At 45.1% G+C, this 26,545-nt stretch overlaps 2 protein-coding genes across 4 annotated transcripts in view; both read right to left on the bottom strand.

Annotated features, from left to right (window-relative positions):
* The window catches only part of HPS5 (HPS5 biogenesis of lysosomal organelles complex 2 subunit 2), a 55,764-nt gene extending 45,739 nt beyond the window's left edge, over positions 1 to 10,025 (bottom strand). The window contains exons 1-2 of the mRNA XM_040327992.1: positions 9,930 to 10,025; positions 717 to 860 (exon numbers count right to left, since the gene is read on the bottom strand). Coding sequence (XP_040183926.1) covers positions 717 to 818 — 102 coding nt within the window. The 5' untranslated portion in view covers positions 819 to 860; positions 9,930 to 10,025. The remainder of the gene's footprint in view (positions 1 to 716; positions 861 to 9,929) is intronic.
* A 9,927-nt stretch (positions 10,026 to 19,952) lies between these two features.
* Positions 19,953 to 26,545, bottom strand: part of GTF2H1 (general transcription factor IIH subunit 1) — a 37,563-nt gene continuing 30,970 nt past the window's right edge. For 2 of the 3 annotated variants that reach the window (XM_040327994.1, XM_040327993.1), the window contains exons 13-15: positions 25,566 to 25,681; positions 23,986 to 24,078; positions 19,953 to 20,981 (exon numbers count right to left, since the gene is read on the bottom strand). In XM_040327994.1, coding sequence (XP_040183928.1) covers positions 20,895 to 20,981; positions 23,986 to 24,078; positions 25,566 to 25,681 — 296 coding nt within the window. In that variant the 3' untranslated portion in view covers positions 19,953 to 20,894. Of the gene's footprint in view, positions 20,982 to 23,985; positions 24,079 to 25,565; positions 25,714 to 26,545 lie in introns of those variants that run through there. The other variant, XM_040327995.1, reaches the window with a different exon arrangement.

Consider the following 26,545-nt stretch of genomic DNA (forward strand, 5'->3'; position numbering starts at 1 on the left):
TTTTTACGTTGTTTGCGCAAGTCGTACGCGAATAGGGCTGTGCGTAAGTTACGTTCACGTCGTAGGCAGTGTTCGACATATCTTAGGCATTCTATCCGATGCATGCGCACTGGGATACATCCACGGACGGCGCATGCGCCGTACGTTCAAAACGTCATTTACGTGGGGTCATGCTTTATTTACATAAAACACGCCCACGCCCAGTTGAATTAGGCGCGCATACGCCGGCACATTTACGCTACGCCGCCGTAACTTAGGACGCAAGTGCTTTGTGAATGCAGCACTTGCCTCTTTAAGTCGCGGCGGCGTAGCGTAAATACGATACGCTACGCCCACCCACACTTACGCCGCCCTACGTGAATCTAGGCCTAAATGTATAGACCTGGGGATCCAGCACAAGGATGGTGGGAGCCCCTCATAATGGGCACAGCAGGTATACAGACCCGGGAGCTCAGCACAGGGATGGTGGGAACCCCTCATAATGGGCACAGTAGGTATATAGACCTGGGGACCCAGACCAAGGATGGTGGAAACCCCTCATAATGGGCACATTCAATAATTGGATTTCAGTTCTTGCGATCATGGAGGCTTGGCATCACGTGTGGGCGTTACTTAGGGTGATCTTGCATACAGATACAGCCTGCATAACATCAGAAAATCTAAAAAGATGTAAAAAAAAAATACTTAAATATATTTGGGTGGAGAGCCGCACAAACCTTCAGCCGGCTGGAATCCAATCGCAGCGCTGACAGCAGAGGGTCCAGAGAATCGAATTCTGCCAGGACATGGCTGGGGGAGTCGGACACCACAGCCGCCATTGGAGGAAGCGGGCCAAATTTGTTTTTTGCTTCTTACATCACCTGGAAGGACAGAGAAGAGATTTGGGAAATTATTTTAATAACACCACACAGTGTAATTGATTCTCTGCTCTGCAACCTCCCTCTCATGCTGCAATAAAAGAAAGGGGAGGGTGGCGCCAGAACCACAGAACACACCGACCTACGATTTTTACCAGCTCAGATTCAGGATCACTGTTGTCACAAAGGATACTGGCAGCTATAGGGAGTTATAGGAGGGCCGTCACATGTAGAGTAAAAATATCAGGGTGGGGATTCTGTCCCACCTAGTAATTTTTCCACTGTATTGAACTACATCAGGTTACTATTGTTTAATGTATGTTGACATCTAGTGATGGTTTTGGGTCACTACATCTTGTTTACTGATGGGATTTGTTAGCTCCCTCTGCCCTCCCCTCCTGTTTAGTGCTAGTTAGTCCAGTCCCAGCTAGACCCCTCCCCATTTCTTCCCTGTTCCCTGGGTCTGTGTTGGCACTTCGCAGAGACGGGGCTTAAAAAAGTCATTGTCTACTACTACTTTAAAAACCGCACGCCGTCATATGACGTCCAAAAAGGGGATCTGTTATCCCGGGTGGACGTCATATGACGTCCTGGGCTTTGTGCGGGGATATCTGAATGATGGGTGCACCTAGAGGCATCATTCAGTTATCATTTTCTTCCGGCAGCGATCCTGCGCACTGTAAGAGCGATCATAGCGGCGACATCCCCCCCTCCCGCCGCCATCCGGTGCTTCTCTGGGCTCTCACGTCCCATCAGGGGCCCGGGGAGATGATCGCCGTCCTGTCGGATGTGCAGCATAGAGATGACTGGTGACCAGATGGTCACCAGTCATCTCTATGACCGTCGGAGGCCCGGGCGCGATGTGATGATGTCACACCCGGGTACCCGTAAGAAAACAAACCGCAATTGCGGCTAGTAAGAATGAGATCTGTGAATTTTTTTTCACAATCTCATTCTTTCCAGCCTGGAGGAGAGATGTGAGATCTTATTGACCCCGCCTCTCTCCATAAAGAGGACCTGTCACACACCATTCCTATTACAAGGGATGTTTACATTCCTTGTAATAGGAATAAAAGCGATCAAAAAAAAAAAAAAAGTGTAAAAAATAAATGAATAAGTAAAATAAAAAAGAAAAGAAAAATTAAAACGCCCCTGTCTCCGGTAGCTCGCGCTCAGAAGCGAACGCACACGTAAGTCCCGCCCACGTATGTAAACGTCGTTCAAACCACACATGTGAGGTGTCGCCGCGTGCGTTAGAGCGAGAGCAACAATTCTAGCCCTAGACCTCCTCTAACTCTAAACTGGTAACCTGTAAAAAATTTAAAGCGTCGCCTATGGAGATTTTTAAGTAACTAAGTTTGGCGCCATTCCATGAGTGTGCGCAATTTGAAAGCGTGACATGTTAGGTATCTATTTACTCGGCGTAACATCATCTTTCATATTTTACAAAAAAATTGGGCTAACATTACTGTTTTGTTATTTTGTAATTCATAAAACCGTTTTTTTTTACAAAAAAAAGGCGTTTGAAAAATGATTGCGCAAATACCGTGCAAGATAAAAAGTTGCAATGACCCTCATTTTATTCCCTGGGGTGTCTGCTAAAAAACATATATAATGTTTGGGGGTTATGAGTAATTTTCTAGCAAAAGAATGATGATTTGTACATGTAGGAGAGAAGTGCCAGAATAGGCCCCGGTATGGAGGTGGGTTTTAAAGCTCGGTATTGAAGGGGTTAAACTTCAAACGACCGTAAAATCATCCTCTGTTGGAGTCAACTTCTGAGTCTTATTGAAGAGTTAAGCTGCCTGTGGACGGTATCAAGTCAGCAGGTGACCATTCTGTCAGGACAGGCTGGGTCTAAGGAGGTATCTCAATGCATGATGAAGCGGCATTTAAAACAGAACAGGTGGAAATTACTAAGATTCCAATCGCAGCGCTGACAGCTTCCAAAAGGGATACATCCAAGAGGTGCTGGGACTTCAATTCATGCTTAATCATTACTTATTCATGCCGAGCAATAAAAGACAGTCAGAGCTCACTCATGTCGGATATGAGACTCACATACACACAGGGCTAGATCCTCTAATGGGTACTCAGGAAAGCCACTCAAAAGCTTAGATTGCATCCTCAGCCGATTTTCTCATGTAATCAGACAAACAGATACAAATAAAGGATTAAAAAAAAAAAAAAAATCCCAATAATAGAACCAATAAAAAAAATGTCATCATTATAAAATATTACAATTTTTTGTGTCAGCCAATCTATTATTATTAAAATAAACATATTGTTATCAAAAAGTTATTATTATGAAATTGTTATTTATTATTAAAAAATATATCGTTATAAAAAAAAAAAAATAATAATGAAAAAAATATTATTATAGAAAGAATATATTATTATTATGAAATAATTTCTGTTATTATTATTGAAAAAAAATATTATAGAACAAATTATTATGAAATAGTTATTAGTATTATTATTATTGAAAAACATATTGTTATCAAAAAATTACTATTATGAAATTGTTATTTATTATTAAAAAATATATTGTTATAAAAAAAAAAAAAATAATAATAATAATAATAATATAAAAAAAATATATTATTATAGAAAGAATATATTATTATGAAATAATTTGTTATTATTTATTATTGAAAAAAATATTACAGAAAGAACAAATTATTATGAAATAGTTATTAGTATTATTATTATTGAAAAACATATTGTTATCAAAAAATTATTATGAAATTGTTATTATTAAAAAATATATTGTTATAAAAAAATTAATAATAATAATAATAATATAAAAAATATATTATTATAGAAAGAATATATTATTATGAAATAATTTGTTATTATTTATTATTGAAAAAAATATTATAGAAAGAACAAATTATTATGAAATAGTTATTAGTATTATTATTGAAAAAAATTGTATTGTTATAGAAATATAAAATGTATTATGAAATTGTTATTTATTATTAAACAATATATTGTTATAAAAAAATGAATAATAAACAATGAAAAAATATTATAGAAAGAATATATTATTATTATGAAATAATTTCTGTTTTTATTATTGAAAAAAAATATTATAGAACAAATTATTATGAAATAGTTATTCGTATTATTATTATTGAAAAACATATTGTTATCAAAAAACTATTATGAAATTGTTATTTATTATTAAAAAGTATATTGTTATAAAAAAAATAGTAATAATAACAATAATAATAATAATAATAATAATAATGAAAAAAATATTATTATAGAAAGAATATATTATGAAATAATTTCTGTTATTATTTTTTATTATTATTGAAAACAATATTATAGAAAGAACAAATTATTATGAAATTAGTATTATTATTATTGAAAAACATATTGTTATCAAAAAATTATTATTATAAAATTGTTATTTATTATTAAAAAATATATTGTTATAAAAAATATATTAATAATAATAATAATAATAATAATAATAATGAAAAAATTATTATTAAAGAATATTATTATTATGAAATAATTTCTGTTATTATTATTGAAAAAAATATTATAGAAATAACAAATTATTAAATTAAATAGTTGTTAGTATTATTGAAAAAAAAATAGTATTGTTATAGAAATAATACAATATTTATTATTATGAAATTGTCATTAGTATTATTAAAACAAATATTTTTTTTAGATCTTAATTTGTATCCGTTTGGCTAATTAGATGAACTCAATTTATTATTATTAAAATAAGGCTCTTATGATCAGCCAGATACAAATAAACAATATATATATACATATACTGAGAGACATGACCACAAAGGGGGAAGGGAGTGGGAGAAGGGAAACCGGCGCCCTCTGGAGGTGGGAGGGTGGCAGTACACTAGACCCACACAAGGATCCAGATCTCCCACATGTGCAGCGCAAGAGGCGGAGTCCAGGCGGCAACGCAAGTGGCTACCAATGCAGCAGTTTGCAGCCTGGGGGGGCATAGCTCCGCCCAAGAGCCGGCCCACTGCTTGCATCAGCTGGAGAGGATTACTGAGGCAAGGTGCTGGGATGTTTTCAGGAAGCTCACTGCTGGCCCCTCCTACCAGCCAGGACCTGCATGCATTGCATAGAGAAGCACAGCGACCCAGTAGTGACATCAATGGATATAAAATAAGGTGACAATGTAAAGGTTTTATAGATGATCATGTTGAGGGGGAAATAAGAACCAGGAGAAGCTGAAAGATTGAAAATGAGATTTTAGAGACTGAGCTCACCCAGGTTATGACGGATACATTATGAGAGTCTTGGAGATGTTTGTGCATCAGAATTTCTGCACTGAGGAGACCACAAATGTTCGGCTGTCTCCATACTGTCCCTGGGTCGGTCTCCAGGGACCCCCGGAGCGCACATGATACGACTTGAGGTCTTCCAGTAATTGCACCTCCCGGAGTCACATTACCGCTCCTCTCCACTTCCAGTATTGATCAGAGGAAGAGGCTCATCTCCCGAAGGTCATCAGCGAGGACACAACACAAGCCAATCTCCGAGGCTCTCTCTCTCGTTTTTGTGTCTCTGCAATGCTGAAGCCATCGAAATTCTAACAACCTTTCCATCAATCCACCCAAAAGTCAGCCTGGTGGGTTAAGTCAACCCATTGACTTTTTTTATAAGTCTTGGGGACCCTACACATCGTAGTGCCTGGCTGTGTGCCCAACCTAGTGTGTGGCCACCATGTTTGCCTGTGTGCCCAACCACATGCTCAACCTAGTGTGTGGCCACCATGTTTTCCTGGCTGAGTACCCAACCTAGTATTTACCCACCATGTTTATTTGGTTGAGTAGCCAACCTGGTGTGTGACCAGCATGTTTTCTTGGCCGAGTACCCAACCTGGTGTGTGACCAGCATGTTTTCTTGGCCGAGTACCCAACCTGTTGTGTGGCCACCATGTTTACATGGCTGAGTACCTAACCTAGTTTGTGGACTCCATGTTTTCTTGGCTGAGTGCCACCAGGTTTTCTTGGTTGAGTGCTCAACCTAGTATTTGTCCACCATGTTTTCTTGGCCAAGTTCCCAACCTAGTGTGTGACCACCATGTTTTCCTAGCTAAGTAACCAACATAGTGTGTGGCCACCATGTTTTCCTGGCTGAGTACCCAACCTAGTGTGTGGCCACCATGTTTTCCTAGCTAAGTAACCAACCTAATGTGTGACCACAATGTTTTCTTGGCTGAGTACCCAACCTAGTGTGTGCTCACCATGTTTATAGGGCTGACTATCCAACCTGGTGTGTGACCACCATGTCTTCTTGACGGAGTACCCAACCTAGTATGTGGCCACCATGTTTTCCTGGCTAAATACCCAACCTATTGTGTGCTCACCATGTTTTCCTGGCTAAATATCCAACCTAGTGTGTGCTCACCATGTTTATATGGCTGAGTATTGAACCTGGTGTGTGACCACCATGTCTTCTTGGCTGAGTACCCAATCTAGTGTGTGGCCACCATGTTTTCCTGGCCGAGTGCCCAATCTAGTGTGTGGCCACCATGTTTTCCTGGCCGAGTGCCCAATCTAGTGTGTGGCCACCATGTTTTCCTGGCCGAGTGCCCAACCTAGTGTGTGGCCACCATGTTTTCCTGGCCGAGTGCCCAACCTAGTGTGTGGCCACCATGTTTTCCTAGCTAAGTAACCAACCTAGTGTGACCACAATGTTTTCTTGGCTGAGTACCCAACCTGGTGTGTGACCACCATGTCTTCTTGGCTGAGTACCCAACCTAGTGTGTGGCCACCATGTTTACATGGCTGAGTACCCAACCTAGTGTGTGGCCACCATGTTTTCCTGGCCGAGTACCCAACCTAGTGTGTGGCCACCATGTTTTCCTAGCTAAGTAACCAACCTAATGTGTGACCACAATGTTTTCTTGGCTGAGTACCCAACCTAGTGTGTTGCCTCCATGTTTTCCTAGCTAAGTAACCAACCTAATGTGTGACCACAATGTTTTCTTGGCTGAGTACCCAACCTAGTGTGTTGCCTCCATGTTTTCCTAGCTAAGTAACCAACCTAATGTGTGACCACAATGTTTTCTTGGCTGAGTACCCAACCTAGTGTGTGCCCACCATGTTTATATGGCTGAGTATCCAACCTGGTGTGTGACCACCATGTCTTCTTGGCTGAGTACCCAACCTAGTGTGTGACCACCATGTCTTCTTGGCTGAGTACCCAACCTAGTGTGTGGCCACCATGTTTTCCTAGCTAAGTAACCAACCTAGTGTGTGACCACAATGTTTTCTTGGCTGAGTACCCAATCTGGTATGTGCTCACCATGTTTATATGGCTGAGTATCCAACCTGGTGTGTGGCCACCATGTTTTCTAGGCCGAGTACCCAACCTAGTGTGTGGCCACCATGTTTTCCTAGCTAAGTAACCAACCTAATGTGTGACCACAATGTTTTCCTGGCCGAGTACCCAACCTACTGTGTGCTCACCATGTTTTCCCAGCTGTGTGCCCCACCTATCATGGAAGAAACATGTCAGTTCCAGACTCTCCTCTGTGAAATTGCTACTCTCCTGGCCATCATGCCTCATAGACCTAGAACAAGTAAGCAAGAGAGAACTTGTGACTTTCCCCTGACTTCCTGATCTGCATGCTTGTACTGGGCCAATAACCTAGAAGGCCTTGTAACCAGTGCATCATATCAGCCAGGAAAATGGCATTTTCAGAATACATTTCCCTTATGCTGTACAGACTGTAATGGAGCAAGGACCTGACTAAATACTTCCTATGATCCTCAGCTCCATCTAGTGGCCATAATGCAGCATTTTCCTGATTAACTCTATTCTTTGTGAATGAAAAACATTCGACCGGGAGAGAAAACTGCCTAATAACATTCAATTTCCTGCTCTGCAGATGTTTTAAACATATCTACCTATTGTGTTTTTTTTTTTTGGAGCTCTACAACTTAGGCCAGGTGGGAGGAATGAGTACAATGGAGAACAGGAAGGTCTCTAGGAGGATGAAATAGTTAAATACGAGTCACGTGACCCTTTCTGGCATCCGTGTACATAAGGGAAGATTGCACCACGTCTTGTGCCGAGTGTTTATCCTCTTCAGATTTTAACAACCGCAGAAAGTAAGAAGTGAGGTCGGGAGTATAAAGTGTATATAAACCCCAAACATGAACTTCTCTTATTTGTTCCCCTTTGATCTGATAATATAAAAGTGAAAATGTTTTATTACATAGGTCTGATAAGTGGAAAAAAAAAAGAGCTTTTGATCCTGCCAGAAATTCAGAGCTGTTCTATGTTACCCCATGGACAGGTAACGATCGGCCTTGGGGGCCGGTTCACACCATCGCGCTTTAAAACACGCGTACATTTTCCTCTGGTGCATTTTCAACAATTTTCAATAAAATGTAACGCAATGCAATGCGTGTTAACCCCTTCCCTGCCAACCCCCGGTGTCCCTTTAAAAAGTTCTGAACATGCAGATGGCAGAAAGGTTGGCACAAAAAAAAAAAAAAAAGACCCACTTACATCAAAGTCCTTCTTACTTCAACCCCCCCACATCAGTGTCCCCATTAGAGTCCCCCATACATCAGTGTGCCCATTTGGGTCTCCCATACATCAGTGTGCCCATTAGGCCCCCCCATACATCAGTGTGCCCATTAGGCCCCCCATACATCAGTGTGCCCATTTGGGTCCCCCATACATCAGTGTCCCCATTAGTGTCCCCCATACATCAATGTCCCCCATACATCAGTGTCCCCATTAGGCCCCCCCATACACAAGTATCCCCATTAGGCCCCCCCCCCATACATCAATGTCCCCCATACATCAATGTCCCCATTATAGTCCCCCATACATCCGTGTCCCCATTAGGCCCCCCCATACATCAGTGTGCCCATTTGGGTCTCCCATACATCAGTGTCCCCATTAGGCCCCCCCATACATCAATGTCCCCCATACATCAGTGTCCCCATTTGGGTCTCCCATACATCAGTGTCCCCATTAGGCCCCCCCTTACATCAGTGTGCCCATTTGGGTCTCCCATACATCAGTGTCCCCATTAGGCCCCCCCATACATCAATGTTCCCCATACATCAGTTTTCCATACATCAGTATCCCCATTAAAGCCCCCTTACATTGGAGTTCCCCTTAAATAAACCTCCCCCCCACATCAGAGTACCCATCAAAGCACCCTTAAAGTCCCCCTTACATCGAAGCCCCCCCACATCAGAAGTACCCATCAAAGCCTCCCTTACATCAGTATACTCATTAAAGCCCCCCTTACATCAATGTCCCCATTGGAGTCTCCCTTACATCAGAGCTCCCCCACATCAGAGTACCCATCAAAGCCCTCTTAAATTGGAATCCCCCCTTACATCAAAGCCCTTCTTACAAGAGAATCCCCACCAAAGCCCCCTTACATTGGAGTCAACTTAAATCAACCCCCCCTTGCATCAGTGTCCCCATCAAAGCCCCCTTACATCAGTTTCCCCATTACATTGGAGTTCCCCCACCCCAATATATATATATATATATATATATATATATATATATATATATATATATATATATAATCTATAGAAGAAAATTGTACAATGTATGGCCAGCCTACCCCGGGAAGAGCTCACAATCACCCAGCACCTCCCTGTACATGGGGCGCCCCTTCCTATTCCTGCCATGAAAAAACAAAAAGTACTTTAATGTTACAAGTTTTTGAATTTAAAGGGATACCATCTCTCTGGTTACAGATCAGAGGAGCACCAAATACACAGCGGTGCATTATATGGGGACCGGTCTGATTTATTTTCCTCCAATCCAGAGACAGTAATCACCCTGAGATCACATGACCCCCCCCCCCCCCCCCGGCTGGGTAATAATTACTGTCAGTGACTTGTGATGATCAGAGGAATGATTTACACAACAAACAAAACAAAACACAAAGAATCTTCCCAACACACAAACATGTCACACACTTCTATCAATATTGACCCAACTAATCCTCCTCACCCTCCTGTCTGCTGATTACTGACACCCACACCCAGCCTGTCCCACAGAGCTTGCAATCTAGCAGAGAACTCTACTCACTGTCAGTCTTCTTCCTGGAACTTGTTACAATGTTACAATCAAAGCACAAGCTAAGGAACTCTGCTGGGAGGGAGGGAGGGGAAGAAAGAGAGGCAACATCCCTGATTGGCTGGCAGGGGGACTCAGAGCTGTGAGAAGGCCTGTGATTGGCTGAGTGCACTGAGCTGAGGGAGAGTCACAATGCCGAGTCTCATTGCCGTGTCACATGCCTTTCATTACTGCATGACTGCAGCCTGTGTTATCAGTGTGCACACATGGGGGGATGTCAGACATTGCAACACCCTATATACAACACCTTGTATACAACCCATATATACAACACCCTATATACACAACACCCTATATACAACCCCTATATACGACCCCTATATACCACACCTTGTATACAACCCCCTATACACAACCCCCTATATACAACACCCTATATACAACACCTTGTATACAACCCCCTATATATGACCCTCTATATACAACACTTTATATACAACACCCCAGATACAACCCCTATATACAACCCCTATGATACAACACCCTATATACAACCCCTATATACAACCCCTATATACAACACCCTATATACAACACCCTATATACAACCCCTATATACAACACCCTATATACAACACCCTATATACAACCCCTATATACAACCCCTATATACAACACCCCATATACAACACCCTATATACAACACCCTATATACAACACCCTATATACAACCCCTATATACAACCCCTATATACAACACCCTATATACAACACCCTATATACAACCCCTATATACAACACTCTATATACAACCCCTATATACCACACCCTGTATACAACCCCCTATATACAACACTCTATATACAACCCCTATATACAACACCCTATATACAACACCCTATATACAACCCCTATATACAACACCCTATATACAACACCCATGATACAACCCATATATACAACACCCTATATACAACCCCCTATATACAACACCCTATATACAACCCCATATATACAACACCCTATATACAACACCCTATATACAACACCCTATATACAACCCCTTATATACAACACCCTATATACAACCCCTATATACAACCCCCTATATACAACCAATATATACAACACCGTATATACTACCCCCTTTATACAACCTTTATATACAACACCCTGTATACAACCCACTATATACAACACCCTATATACAACACTCTATATACAACCCATATATACAACCCCCTATATACAACCCCCTATATACAACACCCTATATACAACACCCTATATACAACACTCTATATACAACACCCTATATACAACCGTCCGGGGCCATCAGAAATATATACAAGAATTATTACTGATACATATTAATACAAAAAATCACCACCATCATCATAATCAGCAATATATATATATATATATATATATATATATATATATATATACAACTGTCCAAGGCACAGAAGCCAGGAAATTAAATAATATATATATATTATCAAATAATAAAAAAAAAACTATGAACTATATACATACTCTTATATCTTATATCAAGACATCGCTTGTATATCAAGTCAAGCTCCCACATAATGAAGGGAGGGGGGCACATTTTGGCATCTTTGCCCTGGGCACTGGATGATCTTGTCCCAGCACTGGTTCAGAGTACAGGAGTTAGGAAGCCAAATAGGAAATACATTTTTATATAAATTTGATGACTCTGTGAACTGAGGACAGCTGGCCGTGTTCCTCTTTACAAAAGAGGAAGTTATCTGTGTGTAAGAAAGTATCTTTTTTTACTTTTTCCTCCCTTCTTTCAGCCACTTCTTGTCTACATGCGCGCTCTCTCCGGCGTTGGCTGCACCTCATTGTCCTGGACTTTAGCTCACATGTGTGGTGTCAACACCGTTTACATATGCATGCGACTTATGTATGTGTTGGCTTCTGCAAACGCGCACGGAGGAATGTGGGCGCTTTAAAAAAAATAAAAAAAAAGTTATATTTTTTTATTTTTACACTGTCTCTTTAATTATTTTGTATCACTTTTGTTCCTATTTCAAGAAATGTATACATCCTGTACACATAACAGGTCCTCTTATGGAGAGATCTCAAATCTCTATTTTACCTTTTAAAAGCAAATAAAAATAAAAAAATAAATAAAAAGTTTTTGATCTTTTGCTTTTTAAATAATAATAATAAAAACAGTTTTTACTTTTGCCCTATACCGGAAGACGGATCATGATGTTGCTTCGGTCCTCCAAGGCCATAGAGGGGATCAGAGACTCTGTCAAGGGGGATCAGAGGGGGGACTCATCACCCTCATGTAATGGAGGGACCTCTGATGTGAAGAGGGGCTGTGATGTGATGGGGGGGGGGGGGGGACCTCTGATATGAAGGGTGCTCTGATTTGATGGGGGGGACCTCTGACGTAAAGGAGGGAGAGGGTGCTTCTGATCGGATGGAGGGGGGGGGGGGGGGCTGTAAGGTGATAGAAGGACATCTGATGTGATGGGGGAGCTGTGATGTGATGGAAGGACCTCTGATTTGATGGAGTGACCTCTTATGTGATGGGGGGGGGGGACCTCTGATGTGATTGGGGGGGCTCTGATATGATGGAGGGACCTCTGATGTGAACAGGGGGGGGGGGCTTCTGGTATTATGGAGGACCTCTGATGTTAAGGGGGTACTCCCATGTGATGGAGGGACCTCTGATGTGACTCTTGTGTGATGGAGTGACCACTGATGTGATGGAGGGACCTCTGATGTGAACGGAGTGGCTTCTGGTAGTATGCAGGACCTCTGATGTGATGGGGGCTCTGATGTGATGGAAGGACCTCTCATGTGATAGGGGGGGGGGGGCTCTGATGTGATGGAGAAAGCCTCTTGAGGGGGAGGGGGCTTCTGATATTATGGAGGACCTCTGATGTGAAGGGGGTACTCCCATGTGATAGAAAGATCTCTGATGTGATGGGGGGCTCTGATGTGATGGAGGGACCTCTTATGTGATGGGTGGGGGCTTCTGATGTGATGGGTGGGGGGGGCTCTTATATGGTGGAGGGACCTCTGATGTGAACGGGGGGGGGGGGATTCTGGCATTATGGAGGACCTCTAATGTGAACGGGGGGATTCTGGTATTTTGGAGGACCTCTGATGTGATGGAAGGACCTCTAATTTGAACGAGGGGCTTTTGATATTATGGAGGACCTCTGATGTGAAGGGGGTACTCCCATGTGATGGAAGAACCTCTGATGTGAAGGGGGGGGGCTCTGATGTAAATGGTGGAATTCTGGTATGATGGGGGACCCCTGATGTAAATGGTGGAATTCTGGTATGATGGGGGACCCCTGATGTGATGGGGGGGGGGGGCTCTGATGTAAATGGTGGAATTCTGGTATGATGGGGGACCCCTGATGTGAAGGGGGGGGGGCTCTGATGTAAATGGTAGAATTCTGGTATGATGGGGCACCTCTGATGTTAAGGGGGGGGCTCTGATGTAAATGGTGGAACTCTGGTATGATGGGGCACCTCTGATGTGAAGGAAGGGGGCTCTGATGTAAATGGTGGAATTCTGGTAAGATGGGGGACCCCTGATGTGAAGGGGGGGGCTCTGATGTAAATGGTGGAATTCTGGTAAGATGGGGGACCCCTGATGTGAAGGGGGGGGGGGGCTCTGATGTAAATGGTGGAACTCTGGTATGATGGGGCACCTCTGATGTAAATGGTGGAATTCTGGTATGATGGGGGACCCCTGATGTGAAGGGGGGGGGGGCTCTGATGTAAATGGTGGAATTCTGGTATGATGGGGCACCTCTAATGTGAAGGGGGGGGGCTCTGATGTAAATGGTGGAATTCTGGTATGATGGGGGACCCCTGATGTGATGGGGGGGGGGCTCTGATGTAAATGGTGGAATTCTGGTATGATGGGGGACCCCTGATGTGAGGGGGGGGGGGGCTCTGATGTAAATGGTAGAATTCTGGTATGATGGGGCACCTCTGATGTTAAGGGGGGGGGCTCTGATGTAAATGGTGGAACTCTGGTATGATGGGGCACCTCTGATGTGAAGGAAGGGGGCTCTGATGTAAATGGTGGAATTCTGGTAAGATGGGGGACCCCTGATGTGAAGGGGGGGGGGCTCTGATGTAAATGGTGGAATTCTGGTAAGATGGGGGACCCCTGATGTGAAGGGGGGGGGCTCTGATGTAAATGGTGGAACTCTGGTATGATGGGGCACCTCTGATGTAAATGGTGGAATTCTGGTATGATGGGGGACCCCTGATGTGAAGGGGGGGGGGCTCTGATGTAAATGGTGGAATTCTGGTATGATGGGGCACCTCTAATGTGAAGGGGGGGGCTCTGATGTAAATGGTGGAATTCTGGTATGATGGGGGACCCCTGATGTGATGGGGGGGGGGCTCTGATGTAAATGGTGGAATTCTGGTATGATGGGGGACCCCTGATGTGATGGGGGGGGGCTCTGATGTAAATGGTGGAATTCTGGTATGATGGGGGACCCCTGATGTGAAGGGGGGGGGGGGCTCTGATGTAAATGGTAGAATTCTGGTATGATGGGGCACCTCTGATGTTAAGGGGGGGGGGCTCTGATGTAAATGGTGGAACTCTGGTATGATGGGGCACCTCTGATGTGAAGGAAGGGGGCTCTGATGTAAATGGTGGAATTCTGGTAAGATGGGGGACCCCTGATGTGAAGGGGGGGGGGGGGGCTCTGATGTAAATGGTGGAATTCTGGTAAGATGGGGGACCCCTGATGTGAAGGGGGGGGGGCTCTGATGTAAATGGTGGAACTCTGGTATGATGGGGCACCTCTGATGTAAATGGTGGAATTCTGGTATGATGGGGGACCCCTGATGTGAAGGGGGGGGGGGGGCTCTGATGTAAATGGTGGAATTCTGGTATGATGGGGCACCTCTAATGTGAAGGGGGGGGCTCTGATGTAAATGGTGGAATTCTGGTATGATGGGGGACCCCTGATGTGATGGGGGGGGGGGGCTCTGATGTAAATGGTGGAATTCTGGTAAGATAGGGGACCCCTGATGTGAAGGGGGGGCAGCTCTGATGTAAATGGTGGAATTCTGGTATGATGGGGGACCCCTGATGTAAATGGGGGAATTCTGGTATGATGGGGGGCCTCTGATGTGAAAGGGGGGGCTCTGATGTAAATGGTGGAATTTTGGTATGATGGGGGACCTCTGATGTGATGGGGGGGGAGGCTCTGATGTAAATGGTGGAATTGTGGTAAGATGGGGGCCCCTGATGTGAAGGGGGGGGGCTCTGATGTAAATGGTGGAACTCTGGTATGATGGGGGACCCCTGATGTGAAAGGGGGGGGGGGTTCTGATGTAAATGGTGGAATTCTGGTATGATGGGGGACCCCTGATGCACAATGAATATCATCAGAGTGGTTGTGGGTCATTCCAGGCTCAGGTTTCCCATTAAAAAGTAACATTCACTATTATCAGACTGGGGGGTGCCCCCAGATTTCATTAGTGTTAGAGGGGGCACCGCTGTAAAATGGTTTAGAAATGCTGAGAGACCTCTAATGTCTGAGTTTCCAGCTTCAACTTTCTGGATATATTTTTGGGAAACTCTTCACACAAAGAACTTTATTTTTTTATCCCTAACGACTTACCTGCCCGATGTTTAATGGTGAGACCTCGGAAAGCACCTAGCGTTCCTTATTTGGCGAGACGAAAGGGGATTTCTGGATTGTTTGTCCTCTCAGAACATCGGGAACCATAACCGCCACACCATGCGCTTTCACTTTTGTTTTAGAAAAAAAAAAAAAAGCTGCTCGTTGTAAAAGGGAACTGAAAAAGAGGGCCTGTCATTTCCTAAGATTCTTAAAGCGGAACTCCAGATTTTTGTCACCCCTTCCACATACATGTCTTACACCAGGGGGGGTATGTGTCACATGACATTACAGGTCTTTGAGAATGGGCGGTCTTTTATGCTGCATGTATGACATGTGAGCGCGGTTCTCTAAAGCTGGGGGGGTTGTGCTTTAAAGCAGAGCTAAAAATTTACATTTAAATATTTCCCTTGATATACAAAACCCAGATGATACCTTGTAAAAGCAGCAGTGACATCATCACTGGGCAGAGATGTGGGAGGAGCACAGAAGAATCCACCCACTACAGGCTGCCTGCAGAAAACTACAGGAGGGGGTGGAGACAAGACCAGTCACCCTGCACAAGCAGAGCAGAGATGTGGGAGGGGCGCCACAGGCTCCACCCATTACAGGCTGCCTGCAGAAAACTACAGGTGGGGGCGGAGACAAGACCAGTCACCCTGCACAAGCAGAGCAGAGATGTGGGAGGGGCGCCGCAAGCTCCACCTATTACAGGCTGCCTGCAGAAAACTACAGGAGGGGCGGAGACAAGACCAGTCCCCCTGCACAAGCAGAGCAGAGATGTTAGAGGGGCGCCGCAGGCTCCACCCATTACAGGCTGCCTGCAGAAAACTACAGGTGGGGGCGGAGACAAGACCAGTCACCCTGCACAAGCAGAGCAGATATGTGGGAGGGGCACCACAGGCTCCACCCATTACAGGCTGCCTGCAGAAAACTACAGGTGGGGGCGGAGACAAGACCAGTCACCCTGCACAAGCAGAGATGTGGGAGGGGCGCCGCAGGTTCCACCCATTACAGGCTTCCTGCAGAAACCGGCAGGAGGGGGGTGGAGACAAGACCAGTCACCCTGCACAAGAAGAGCAGAAATGTGGGAGGGGCGCTGCAGGCTCCACCCATTACAGGCTGCCTGCAGAAAACTACAGGAGGGGATGGAGACAAGACCAGTCCCACTGCACAAGGAAAGCAGAGATGTGGGAGGGGCACCGCAGGCTCCACCCATTACAGGCTGCCTGCAGAAAACTACAGGAGGGGGCGGAGACAAGACCAGTCACCCTGCACAAGCAGAGATGTGGGAGGGGCGCCGCAGGCTCCACCCATTACAGGCTGCCTGCAGAAAACTACAGGTGGGGGCGGAGACAAGACCAGTCACCCTGCACAAGAAGAGCAGAGATGTGGGAGGGGCGCCGCAGGCTCCACCCATTACAGGCTGCCTGCAGAAAACGACAGGAGGGGGGCGGAGACAAGACCAGTCACCCTGCACAAGAAGAGAGAGCGGCAGTGAGCGGTCTTTATTACAGGAAGGAAAAGTCTCACAATAGATTACTGCACAGATCTGGAAAAAATACACAAAGCTCACCGAGATTCACAAAGAATGCAAATGATGAATGGATTAAAAGGGTTGTAAAGGAAAACATTTTTTTCCTAAATATCTTCCTTTACCTTAGTGCAGTCCTCCTTCACTTACCTCATCCTTCCATTCTGCTTTTAAATGTCCTTATTTCTTCTGAGAAATCCTCACTTCCTGTTCTTCTGTCTGTAACTTCACACAGTAATGCGAGGCTTTCTCCCTGGTGTGGAGTGTCGTGCTTGGACTACAGGAGAGTCAGGACGCCCACTAACACACAGCTCCTTTCTCTATCTGCAACGTAGAGAGCGTCCTGACTCTCCTGTAGTGCAAGGAAGGACACGAGTGTGGAAAAGCCGATAACCGGCTCTTCCTGTTTACATCATGATCAGCCGTGATTGGACACGGCTGATCACGTGGTAAAGAGTATCCATCAGAGACTCTTTACCTAGATCGGAGTTGCGGGGTGTCAGACTGACACCCCGCAACAACGATCGTCGCGATGCATGCCCCCGGGGGCATGCATCGGCTCAATATCCTGAGGACATCATATGACGTCCAGTCAGGGTATTGAAACCACTTTGCCGACGTCTTTTTGCAATAGGGCGGGCGGCAAGTGGTAAAAAAAAAAAAATGATATATATATAATATATATATACACAGTACAGACCAACAGTTTGGACACACCTTCTCATTCAAAGAGTTTACTTTATTTTCATGTCTATGAAAATTGTAGATTTACACTGAAGGCATGAAAACTATGAAGTAACACATGTGGAATTATACATAACAAAAAAGTGTGAAACAACTGAAAATCTATTTCATATTCTAGGTTCTTCCACCTTTTGCAGCAGACACATCTCTAGAACTGGTAAGAGGAGACTGTGTGAATCAGGCCTTCATGGTAGAATATCTGCTAGGAAACCACTGCTAAAGAAAGGCAACAAGCAGAAGAGACTTGTTTGGGATAAAGAACACATGGGATGGACATTAGACCAGTGGAAATCTGTGCTTTGGTCTGATGAGTCCAAACTTGAGATCTTTGGTTCCAACCCCCGTGTCTTTGTGCGACGCAGAAAAGGTGAACGGATGGACTCTACATGCCTGGTTCCCACCGTGAAGCATGGAGGTGTGATGGTGTGGGGGTGCTTTGCTGGTGACACTGTTGGGGATTTATTCAAAATTGAAGGCATACTGAACCAGCATGGCTACCACAGCATCTTGCAGCGGCATGCTATTCCATCCGGTTTGCGTTTAGTTGGACCGTCATTTCTTTTTCAACAGGACAATGACCCCAAACACACCTCCAGGCGGGGGAAGGGCTATTTGACCAAGAAGGAGAGTGATGGGGTGCTGCGCCAGGTGACTACCTCTTGAGAATGCCAAGAGTGTGCCAAGCAGTAATCAAAGCAAAAGGTGGCTACTTTGAAGAACCTAGAATATGAAATATATTTTCAGTTGTTTCACACTTTTTTGTTATGTATAATTCCACATGTGTTACTTCATAGTTTTCATGCCTTCAGTGTGAATCTACAATTTTTATAGTCATGAAAATAAAGAAAACTCTTTGATTGAGAAGGTGTGTCCAAACTTTTGGTCTGTACTGTATATATGTGTGTGTGTGTGTGTGTGTGTGTGTGTGTGTGTGTGTGTGTGTGTGTGTGTGTGTGTGTGTGTGTGTGTGTGTGTATAATATATATATATATAACAAATTTTTTTAATTAAAATTACAGTGCTATTTACAGAAACAGAAGTCACAATGTAAAATTAACAGTGCGTGTGCTTAGTATCACTTTAAGGTTAAAGAAAAGACAGAATACACCACAAAGATACGAATTTTACTTTTATTTTATATATAAAAAAAAAAAAAAGGAAAGAATGGAGATCTGTATTAGGTCTGCTGTATAATAACGAATGCCATTGCAACTCAAGTGACAGACTCCGGCCGGACACGGTTCAGTGACAGTATATCACAACGCTTATCATTTGCTTTCATGTTTTTGAATGAAGAAAAAAAAAGAAAAAACAATTGCTAAACTCTTAAAGGAGATACAAGAACGGAAGGCGGGGGCAGACATGTTTGTGCACCCAAAACAGGATTAAAGCAGTAGTTCACCCTCAGTGACACGATTTTACCATCGAGACAGGCATTGTAGCGCGAGCTACAGTATGCCTGTCCCGATTTTTTTTACCCCCGTACTCACTGTGTACTCGTACATTATAGATTTCGGCTCCCGCGGGGAATGGGCGTGCCTATGGAGAGGGAGGATGATTGACGGCCGGCCCTGGCACGTCACTCTCCCCGAAGACAGCCGGAGTAGGTCTCGGCTCTTCACGGCGCCTGCGCACAGGCGCCGTGAAGAGCCAAGGCTATTTCCGGAGAAGCGTGACGCGCCAGAGCCGGCCGTCAATCATCCTCCGTCTCCATAGGCACGCCCATTCCCCGAGGGGAGTCGGTATCTTCGATGTACGAGTACACGGTGAGTACGGGGATAAAAAAAATCGGGACAGGCATACTGTAGCTCGCGCTACAATGCCTGATTTTATGGTAGAAGAAAAAAAATTTTTTTTTTTGGGTTTATAGGGTGAACCCCCGCTTTAAAAAAACAAAAAAAAAAAATTCTAAAATTGCTGGAAGGAAAAAACAAAACAAAAAACAAACAAACAAACAAACAAACAAAAAAAAACACAAAACTGAACTGTCCATCTCCCAAACAGTTTTTATAACTGCATAGATAAAGTTTGTTGTAGCGATCACAATATATAAACAGTTTTTTGTCTTTTTTAAACTATAAAACATTTTCTTTACTCTCATTGCTATACAAGACAACGTCCTCCGAAACAGAAACAGATCCGAACCACGTTCTATGGCACAGGCTCGGCGATCACCATAAGCACACCAAATTTGTATTTTTTTTTTTCAAGTCGCTGTCTAATACAGTAACAGTCATAACAATGGAAAAAAAAAACGATCCTCATTTCCTCCCCGCGAACAGTAATTTGGCGAGCCAACCTTTGACATCTCTCAGAAAGACAACCTCCCTGAACGCTCAATGGCTTTGAAAAGCGTCGCCGTTCAGAATGCTTGATATTCGTTATATTTAAGTCAGTGCAAAAATATTTCACTTCTCCTTGGGAGTTTGAGAAAAAAAGTGTTATTTTAAATAAAGTTTTGCATTTAAGAAAAAAAAAAAAAAAAAAAGGGGCACGTAATAAAACATTTACAAATTAAACTTTGAATTTCAGGTGAAACCAAAGGACATATCCCATACCCTGTGCCACACAGATATAAAATGAAATATACAGAAGATCATATTTTTGTCAAGTTTTTTTTTTTTTCAGTTGAATCCACAAAACGTAACGTCATAAGAATTCCAAGCAGCTTTATTTTTTTATTTTATTTTTTTCCCCACCAGGAAAAAAAAGGGAGGAATTAGAGCGGTTCCTGAGCGATCGCAGAAACGGTACATCTCTCGCCATTCTCTCCCCCTCCCCCCCCCTTTTGGCCATCGTGTATTAAAGTTTTTGTTCCGACGTGATTTTTTTTCACTCGGTTGTGAAGTTTCGCAGTCGTTCTTTCTGCCCGAACTCAATGCCGAGGATCTTAGAAAGCTTCTCGCCAAACGCAACACGTCTCTTGTGTGTGCGTGCGCAACACGTCTTGCCAGGCTCCGAAGATGATTTTTTGCTCTCCATTGCCCATCGCGGATTGCGAGGCGTTTGGTTGTTTTTTTTTTTATATATAAATAAAGTGCTGGAGAGGGGATCTCACGTTTTCCTTAGCGAACGGCGAGATTGCCATATCTGAAACTTGTTGTAGGCCGTCTGCAGCAACTCCTCCAGGTGGTTCGTGAGCTGCAATACAAACAACAACAACAGCGCTCAGTGCTGGAAGATGCGAAGGGCAATGTTCATTCTAGGCCGCCACGACCAGGCTTTCTCTGGCAATTTTTTGTTTACAAGTTTAAATCAGTTAAATCAGTATTTTTTGCTATAAAATTACTTCTAACCCCCAAACACTATACATTTTTTTTTTAGCAGAGACCCTAGGTAATAAAACGACGATTGTTTCAGTTTTTTTTATGTCACACACTATTTGTGAAATCAAACAACATATCCTATAATAGCACAGGGTAGTATAATTATATATATATATATATATATATATATATAAATATATATATCTCCTCTTTATGGAGAGATCGGACCCCAAATCCCTCCTTTGCACGTAGAAGTATTCAGATCGTCAAAAACTGCGATTCTAAATACTGTATTTTTTTTTTTTAAACTTGTGCCATTGGCAGCCGAGTAAACCGGGAGGAGACCCGGCAGCCAAGTAAACCGGGAGGAGACCCGGCAGCCAAGTAAACCGCGAGGAGACCCGGCAGCCAAGTAAACCGCGAGGAGACCCGGCAGCCAAGTAAACCGCGAGGAGACCCGGCAGCCAAGTAAACCGCGAGGAGACCCGGCAGCCGAGTAAACCGCTAGGAGACCCGGCAGCCGAGTAAACCGCTAGGAGACCCGGCAGCCGAGTAAACCGCGAGGAGACCCGGCAGCCGAGTAAACCGCGAGGAGACCCGGCAGCCGAGTAAACCGCGAGGAGACCCGGCAGCCGAGTAAACCGCGAGGAGACCCGGCAGCCGAGTAAACCGCGAGGAGACCCGGCAGCCGAGTAAACCGCGAGGAGACCCGGCAGCCGAGTAAACCGCGAGGAGACCCGGCAGCCGAGTAAACCGCGAGGAGACCCGGCAGCCGAGTAAACCGCGAGGAGACCCGGCAGCCGAGTAAACCGCGAGGAGACCCGGCAGCCGAGTAAACCGCGAGGAGACCCGGCAGCCGAGTAAACCGCGAGGAGACCCGGCAGCCGAGTAAACCGCGAGGAGACCCGGCAGCCGAGTAAACCGCGAGGAGACCCGGCAGCCGAGTAAACCGCGAGGAGACCCGGCAGCCGAGTAAACCGCGAGGAGACCCGGCAGCCGAGTAAACCGCGAGGAGACCCGGCAGCCGAGTAAACCGCGAGGAGACCCGGCAGCCGAGTAAACCGCGAGGAGACCCGGCAGCCGAGTAAACCGCGAGGAGACCCGGCAGCCGAGTAAACCGCGAGGAGACCCGGCAGCCGAGTAAACCGCGAGGAGACCCGGCAGCCGAGTAAACCGCGAGGAGACCCGGCAGCCGAGTAAACCGCGAGGAGACCCGGCAGCCGAGTAAACCGCGAGGAGACCCGGCAGCCGAGTAAACCGCGAGGAGACTGGAACGAAGCAGTTTCCTGCTTCGTGCCAGTCTGTCTCTAGGTGCAGGAAGTGGCGCATCGCAGATCGGGTCTCCCTGGGGGACGGGAGACCCATAAAGAGCGGCGGAAGGGGGGTGTCCTCTCCAGTTCCTCCGGCATAACAGCTGAGTGGCTTTTGGCTGCATCGGTTGTTATCCCTGGAAAGCGGACCGCCCGCTCTAAAAAACAGTACTGGGATGATGCCTGCATTTTGCAACGAGGCAGGATGGGATGATGCCAAAAAAATAAAATAAAAAACTTGGCTGTTCCTACTCACCCCCCCCCCCCCCCTCCACCATTACAGGAGTGTGCACTCCAAATCCCTCACACATGTGGTCCACTATCTCCTCCATCACTGAAGATCAGAGCTACTGTGACAGGGGAGAGCGAGCGCATGCGAGGGGGTATGAATCGTTTAGTAGTGTCTTAGCAACAAGGCAGGACGGGATGTGGCCAAACACCCTCAATCGTTTATGCTCACCCCTATCACAGGAGCGAGCTCTCTATCAGGGGGTTCGAGTTGGCTGGGAGTGTATGATCAACGTCCCAGTACAGTGATGGCGAACCTCGGAACCCCTGATGTTTTGGAACTACATTTCCCATGATGCTCATGCACTCTGCAGTGTAGTTGAGCATCATGGAAAATGTAGTTCCAAAACATCTGGGGTGCCAAGGTTCCCCATCACTGCCCTAGTGTAACAAAGTAGACTGGGATGATGCCATCTCTGGGAGTTTTTCAGTCAGACGTCACAAGGTACGTAGATGGTCTACAGCAGGGATCTTCAAACTGCAGCCCTCCAGCTGTTGCGGAACTACAAGTCCCATGAGGCATTGTAAAACTGACATTCACAGACATGACTAGGCATGATGGGAATTGTAGTTCCTGAACAACTGGAGGGCCGTAGTTTGAGGACCCCTGGTCTACACCTACAGCAAGAGCATCAACGTTGGCCCAAGCTGCACAGTTTGTTTTTACCTACAGACACCCCTTCCGGCAAAGGTAGTTTTTTTTTTTGGGTAAAAGTGAACTAATCCTTTAAAGGGGTTGTAAATAGCTTCCTTTACCTTAGTGCAGTCCTCCTTCACTTACCTCATCCTTCTATTTTGCTTTTAAATGTCCTTATTTCTTCTGAGAAATCCTCACTTCCTGTTCTTCTGTCTGTAACTCCACACAGTAATGCAAGGCTTTCTCCCTGGTGTGGAGTGTTGTGCTCGCCCCCTCCCTTGGACTACAGGAGAGTCAGGACGCTCACTAACACACAGCTCCTTTATCTGCAAAGTAGAGGGCGTCCTGATCCTCCTTCTCTTCCCCTCCCCTCTCAAGAGGCTTTCTCCACACCAGGGAGAAAGCCTCGCATTACTGTGTGGAGTTACAGACAGAAGAACAGGAAGTGAGGATTTCTCAGAAGAAATAAGGATATTTAAAAGCAAAATGGAAGGATGAGGTAAGTGAAGGAGGACTGCACTAAGGGAAAGGAAGATATTTAAGGAAAACATTTTTTTACCTTTACAACCCCTTTAAGCAATGTGCCTGGCTAGTGGTCACCCTGCAGAGGATCACAGGAATTAAAAGAATTTGAAATCTCTTACATTTGTGCTCAAGTATTGCTTCTTGATTTTCTCCTGGAATGGACACAATTTAGTAACCTGAAACCTTTCCAAGTTACTCTTCATTTTATTGACCTGCAAAAAAAAAAAGAAAAGAAAAAAGCACAGCATTGAAAAGATTACAAAGATCTGCCTATAAGATTTCCTTCAATATAAGGAATATGCTGAACCATCATAGCGAGATCTTCACATTCTTTCCCATAACCCCATTAACAAAAACATGGCGGGGGAGCCATACATCACATGACTACTCTGTACAGTATAAGTCGACCCGAATATAAGCGGAGGCACCCAATTTTACAGAGAAAAAAATTGGGAAAAACGTATCGAGACTTGAGGATAAGCCTAGAGTGGGAAAGGCAGCAGCCACTGTAAGTGGAAAAGAGGGTCAACAATGCCCACCTGCAGCCTCACTGTGCGCCCACCTGTACCCACCTGCAGCCTCACTGTGTGCCCACCTGTACCCACCTGCAGCCTCACTGTGCGCCCACCTGCAGCCCCACTGTGCGCCCACCTGCAGCCCCACTGTGCGCCCACCTGCAGCCCCACTGTGCGCCCACCTGCAGCCCCACTGTGCGCCCACCTGCAGCCCCACTGTGCGCCCACCTGCAGCCCCACTGTGCGCCCACCTGCAGCCCCACTGTGCGCCCACCTGCAGCCCCACTGTGCGCCCACCTGCAGCCCCACTGTGCGCCCACCTGCAGCCCCACTGTGCGCCCCTGCTGTGTCATGCAACTGCAGACGTGGAGGGCTGAAGTGGTTAAAGTGGGAGTTCACCCTAAAAATGTTTTTTAACCTTTGATTGATGCTTATTTTGTCTAGGGGAATCGGCTAGTTTTTTTTTTAAATCGAAGCAGTACTTACCGTTTTAGAGATAGATCTTCTCCGCCGCGGGACTGGGCGTTCCTATTTTGATTGACAGCCTTCCGACCGTCGCATACATCGCGTCACGAGTAGCCAAAAGAAGCCGAACGTCGGTGCGGCTCTATACTGCGCACCGACGTTCGGCTCCTTTCGGCAATCGTGACGCAGCTTACGCGACGGGGGGGGGGGCAGCTAGTTTTTGTTCATCACGTCAATCACCAGCAAGTTAGGAACGCCCACTCCTGCGGGATTCGCAACCCGGAAGCCGCGGGTGAATTAGCTGTCCCGAGGTATGTACAGCATAAAAAAAAATAAAAAAAATAGGCATAATTGTATTGTAATGTGTCGGGACATTGTAATACTAGAAAGTAGTTTTAGGGTGAACCTCCCCTTTAATGTAGTGCAGCACCATGTTCTACTTTTTTTTTCTAGAACTGAACACACTGGTGTGAACTACGCTATTGAAAACTATATAACCATGCGTATACTATATATATATATATATATTAGTGTGTGTGTGTGTGTGTGTGTATGTATATCTATCTATCTATATATATCTATCTCTATATCCATGCGTTTTTGATGCAGAAAAAAAATAAATAGAAAAAAGGCACTGGACTGCATGTGGTGTGAATCCACTATAAACATCACCCAATTCTTCTCCCACATCAGTTTTCCCAGCACAGAAGTTCTCTTACCTTCTCCTCTAGAAAAGGCGTATTGACAGGGAAGCAGGACCAGAAATGGCGTAGCAGCTCGCCAACCGCCACGTATAAATGCTTGAGTTCAGACTGGATGTCATTTGGCACCATCTCTGTAAGGGACAGACACACGTCATTGCAGAGCCTGATGGAAAACAAAGTAATATTCTCTGTATCCTAGAGAGCAAATACACAAGTCTGATGTATGGGATAAAAAAAGTGCACCTTCCACTACTGCAAACTAGAGCTGCACGATTCCGGCCAAAATGAGAATCATGATTTTTTTGGCTTAGAATGAAGATCACGATTCTCACGGCGTAAAATGTTTTACATTTATACAAAAAAAAAAAATGGGCTAACTTTTTTTAATTCATTAACCACTTTCGGACCGCCGCATGTACATATACATCGGCAGAATGCCACGTACAGGCACATTGGCGTACCTGTACGTCCCTACCTAGACGTGGGTCGGGGGTCCGATCGGAAAACCCCTCCCCCCCCCCCGGTACATGCGGCCGTTCCCGTGACTTCAGGAGCGATCCGGGACGAGGGCGCGGCTATTAGTTTCTAGCCGCCCCCTCGCGATCGCTCCCCGGAGCTGAAGAACGGGGAGAGCCGTATGTAAACACGGCTTCCCCGTGCTTCACTGTGGCGCTGCATCGATCAAGTAATCTCTTTTATAGGGAGACACGATCGATGACGTCAGACCTACAGCCACACCCCCCTACAGTTGTAAACACACACTAGGTGAAGCCTAACTCCTACAGCGCCCCTTGTGGTTAACTCCCAAACTGCAACTGTCATTTTCACAATAAAGAACGCAATTTAAATGCATTTTTTGCTGTGAAAATGACAATGGTCCCAAAAATGTGTCAAAATTGTCCGAAGTGTCCGCCATAATGTCGCAGTCACGAAAAAAAATCGCTGATCGCCGCCATTAGTAGTAAAAAAAATAAAAAAAAAAAAATAAAACTATC

Source organism: Rana temporaria, chromosome 11 (genome assembly GCF_905171775.1).
Source record: "Rana temporaria chromosome 11, aRanTem1.1, whole genome shotgun sequence".
NCBI classification, from domain to species: Eukaryota; Metazoa; Chordata; class Amphibia; order Anura; family Ranidae; genus Rana; species Rana temporaria.